At 39.7% G+C, this 3,408-nt stretch overlaps 1 protein-coding gene across 1 annotated transcript in view; it reads right to left on the bottom strand.

Moving 5' to 3' along the window:
* Positions 1 to 337: 337 nt before the first annotated feature.
* Positions 338 to 3,408, bottom strand: part of LOC118742088 (receptor-type tyrosine-protein phosphatase N2-like) — a gene marked incomplete at its 3' end in the record, with an annotated part of 75,224 nt that continues 72,153 nt past the window's right edge. The window contains 4 exon segments of the mRNA XM_036474051.1: positions 338 to 769; positions 1,509 to 1,675; positions 1,749 to 1,946; positions 3,293 to 3,381. Of these exon segments, the coding sequence (XP_036329944.1) occupies positions 338 to 769; positions 1,509 to 1,675; positions 1,749 to 1,946; positions 3,293 to 3,381 (886 nt within the window).

The raw sequence follows: 3,408 nt of genomic DNA, 5'->3' as shown, positions 1-3,408 counted from the left end.
CGCCAGCTTACTACGCGCCTTGAAATAATATTTGTTCTTTATACTTACTAAAAAAAGTTTAGGTTATGTTTGTCAAAAACAAAAAAAAACTCTTAAAAACTACAAAAAAAATATATATATTAAAACACAAAAATCAACCGCACTGCCGCGCTTGCTGTAACCGCGCGTTCACTACACCGCCGCCGGCGCCATCGCCACCATTTTCGTTTACTTTTTCTTAACCGCCGCTGCACTCTTCGTTGGCGTCGCTGCTGATGTGGCCGTCTTCGACGACGACTTGCCTCCTCCTCCGCTCTTGTCACGCTCTTTGTCGCCATTCTTCTGCTGCTGTTGCTGATGCTGTTCTTCCTTTTCTTTTGTTGCCGGCGCCGCTGCTGGCGTCGTAGTTGATTTCGCCGTCGACTTGGATGTTGTGGCCACCACTGCTTCTTCACTATCCGCTTCCTCCTCTTTCAAAGTGCCAGTTGTTTCTTTTGCTTCCAATTCGCGTTTCTCATTCGATTGATTTGCTGGTAGCGCCTTCAAAATTGCATGCACTTCTTCTGCCACCGCCATCAGTACGAATTCGAATTGTTGCCGCGTAGCGACGAGTCCAGCGCGTTGATCGCGCAAATGTTCCAGCGTGGCTGCGATATCGATCTCGCGCGCCCCCTTATTCATGCGTCCCAGCACGAGATCGAGCAGGATGTAGGCGCCAGTGCGACCAGCACCAGCGCTGCCGTGCACCACAATCGGACAGGAGCGGCCGCGATAGGACTTGTTCACTTTTCTGAAATTAGGCGATGGATAAGGGAAAATATATTAGAAAATTCTTCATATTTCGCTGTATTTTATTATTATTATTCCGCCGTTCACCACATTCTTTTTTTCTCAACATTTTACTTTTATTTTGACGTACTTTTATACCTCATTTCATTCCCACTCTCATTCCTATTTCTATTTTAATTTTGATTTTTTCTTATCTCCTTTCTCAATCTGATTGCCATTCTCGTTTCCATTTTCATTTTTGTCCTAATTTTTTTCCCCATTCTCTTTCCTGTTATCATCTTACTTTCATTCTGATTCTCGTTCCCATTTTCATCAATTCCTCTGTCCTATCCTAATTTTTATTCTCATTCTCCATCTTATTCCCATTCCCATTGTCATTCCGTTTGTTCATTTCTATCCTCATTTCTCTCCGCATTGTTTTTCTCATTCCCATTCTCAGATCATTCCTACTCCTATTCTCATCTCTCCTTCTCATTTTCATTTTCATTATCATTCTTATTATTTTTCTCATTCTAATTCCCACTCCCACTCCTAAATACTCTCAGTATCATCATCATTTTAATTTTCATCCTCATCGTAGCTCTATCTCTGCTTCTATTTCAATTTCTCATCCCTCGTTTCTTTCTTTTGTATAACTTCATCGATTTTGATTATCTAATTCTTAACTTTTTCTTCCTTGACTCTTTCTTTTTCTTTTGCTTCTGCTCACGAATATTTCGTTACATTCATCCTGCTCTTACCTTCGGAAGTCCAACAGCGCTTTAGCTTGCGTCGGCACGCCACCTTGCGGCCAAGAGAGGAAGTGGAACTGTGTCACTGTACGGGTTTCGCTTGTGCGCAAATTTTTCAAATAGAAGGAGCGCACTAGGTAGTCATCACACCAGATGTGTTCGCTCACCAAGTGAACCTAAAATATGCAAATAATACAAATATCAAAAGAGCTCTACTTTATCTTTAATGTATTCTCGCCATGCACTCACCTCATAGATATGATAAACCTCAGCGCCCTCTTCCGGCCAATAGCGTGCGCATGCGATCTCACCATTCTCTTGTAGGCGACACAATGATACAATCACCACAGCGCCTTGTTCCCAAATCATTTGCCAAAAGTGTGCCAGAGTTGTTGGTAAGGGGCCTTGTGCGGCAACGTAGGCCGGTGCGCGTGGATCATGGTCGGTCTGAAATTGAAGAGAGGGAGAGAGTATAAGAAGAAGTATCGATGGTAAACTATCAATTTATGAACAATAACAATTTGCAAGTAACTGTAAGTGTGATAAACATATGGCGAATGATGTACGAATACAGAATTCGGAGGGCTTGTGCTTATCATGTGGAAGCTCACAAAAATTATAAACGCAAACTAAAACCTTTGCATTAAAGTCTTGAAGTTTACAATTCTTAACGGAAATCTTTAAAATATATGTGAAAGCTTAAACATTTGAATGAAAGCTCACTTAAATATTGTGTGAAATCTCGCCACAGTTGTGTGGAAGTTCGTGCTCATAAGTAATTGCTCTAAAGTGACTGTGAAAGCTCCTAAGTCTGCGTAAAAGCACCCCATTTTGAGTGGAAATCGTCACTCTATGTCATGTGAGGGTTCACAATTATAAACTTAAACTGCAACCTCAATATTGAAGTATGGAAGTTAAAAATTTTGAGTGAAATCTTTAAAATATATGTGAAAGTTTAAAAATTTTGATGAAAGCTTATTTGAATATTGAGTGAAATCTTACCCTCACAAGCAAAAATTAATAAAAAAATGTGCGAAAGCTTACATTTTTGGGCGAAAGTTGACACTTTGGAGTGAATGTTAACAATTCTGACTGAAAGCTAAATCTTCTTAGTGGATAGCGTAGCATAAGAAAACCTTCCAAGCATTTCAAATGTAAAAATCCTGATTGAAAGCTCTTTAATGCATGTCAAAGCTTTCACCCGTGTGAAAGTTCGAGCTGATAAGCAACGGCTCTGCTGTGACTGGTTATGTTCTGAAGACCGTGTAAAAACTTAAAATTTTTAGTGAAAATCGCCACTATATGGCATGTATGTATGTATGGAAGCTCATTGAGTGAAAGCTTACTTTTATTTGTAATTTGTTGATACTCTTTGATACGTTGGGGTTTCGTTTTGGAGAGTTTTGATTAAAACGATAATTTGACTTACCGAACAGGGCTTAGTCTACCGAAGTTGGTATAAGCGTCGCCTGAGCACAAGCCCAGGACCTAACTAGTGATGATATTTAGTACCGAAGTAGAAAGTAATTAAATCGCGATTTAGCAAAACGTATTATCAGTACGGCGGCCTGCTCCCTTATTCTAACCTCATCTGAAATAAGATTCCATCTATGCTAAGAACAATCTAACCAGAGAGATTTTGTCTTAAAAACCTTTTTAATAGCTATCTGTATTTCCAAATTTTTCATTCAAGAATCATATATTGCCTGGATAATCAAGATAATAGCTCCAAATCAATCTTCTTATTTACCAACTCGACTTTAAACGATCAATATTTAGAATATAAAACTTACAATTGTCGATGCATTGATGTAATCCAAACCTTCGGCGTTGGCCAAATGGTTGAGCACGACTCTTGAGTGGTCATAGGGCAGCGGAGCGCCTGGTCGATTCAAATTTACGCATTGCG

This window comes from Rhagoletis pomonella, unplaced genomic scaffold (assembly GCF_013731165.1).
Source record: "Rhagoletis pomonella isolate Grant_MI unplaced genomic scaffold, Rhpom_1.0 Rhpom_scaffold_00006, whole genome shotgun sequence".
Classification (NCBI taxonomy): domain Eukaryota; kingdom Metazoa; phylum Arthropoda; class Insecta; order Diptera; family Tephritidae; genus Rhagoletis; species Rhagoletis pomonella.
Note: the sequence above shows the minus strand (reverse complement) of the source record. Positions and strands in the feature narration are given on the sequence as shown.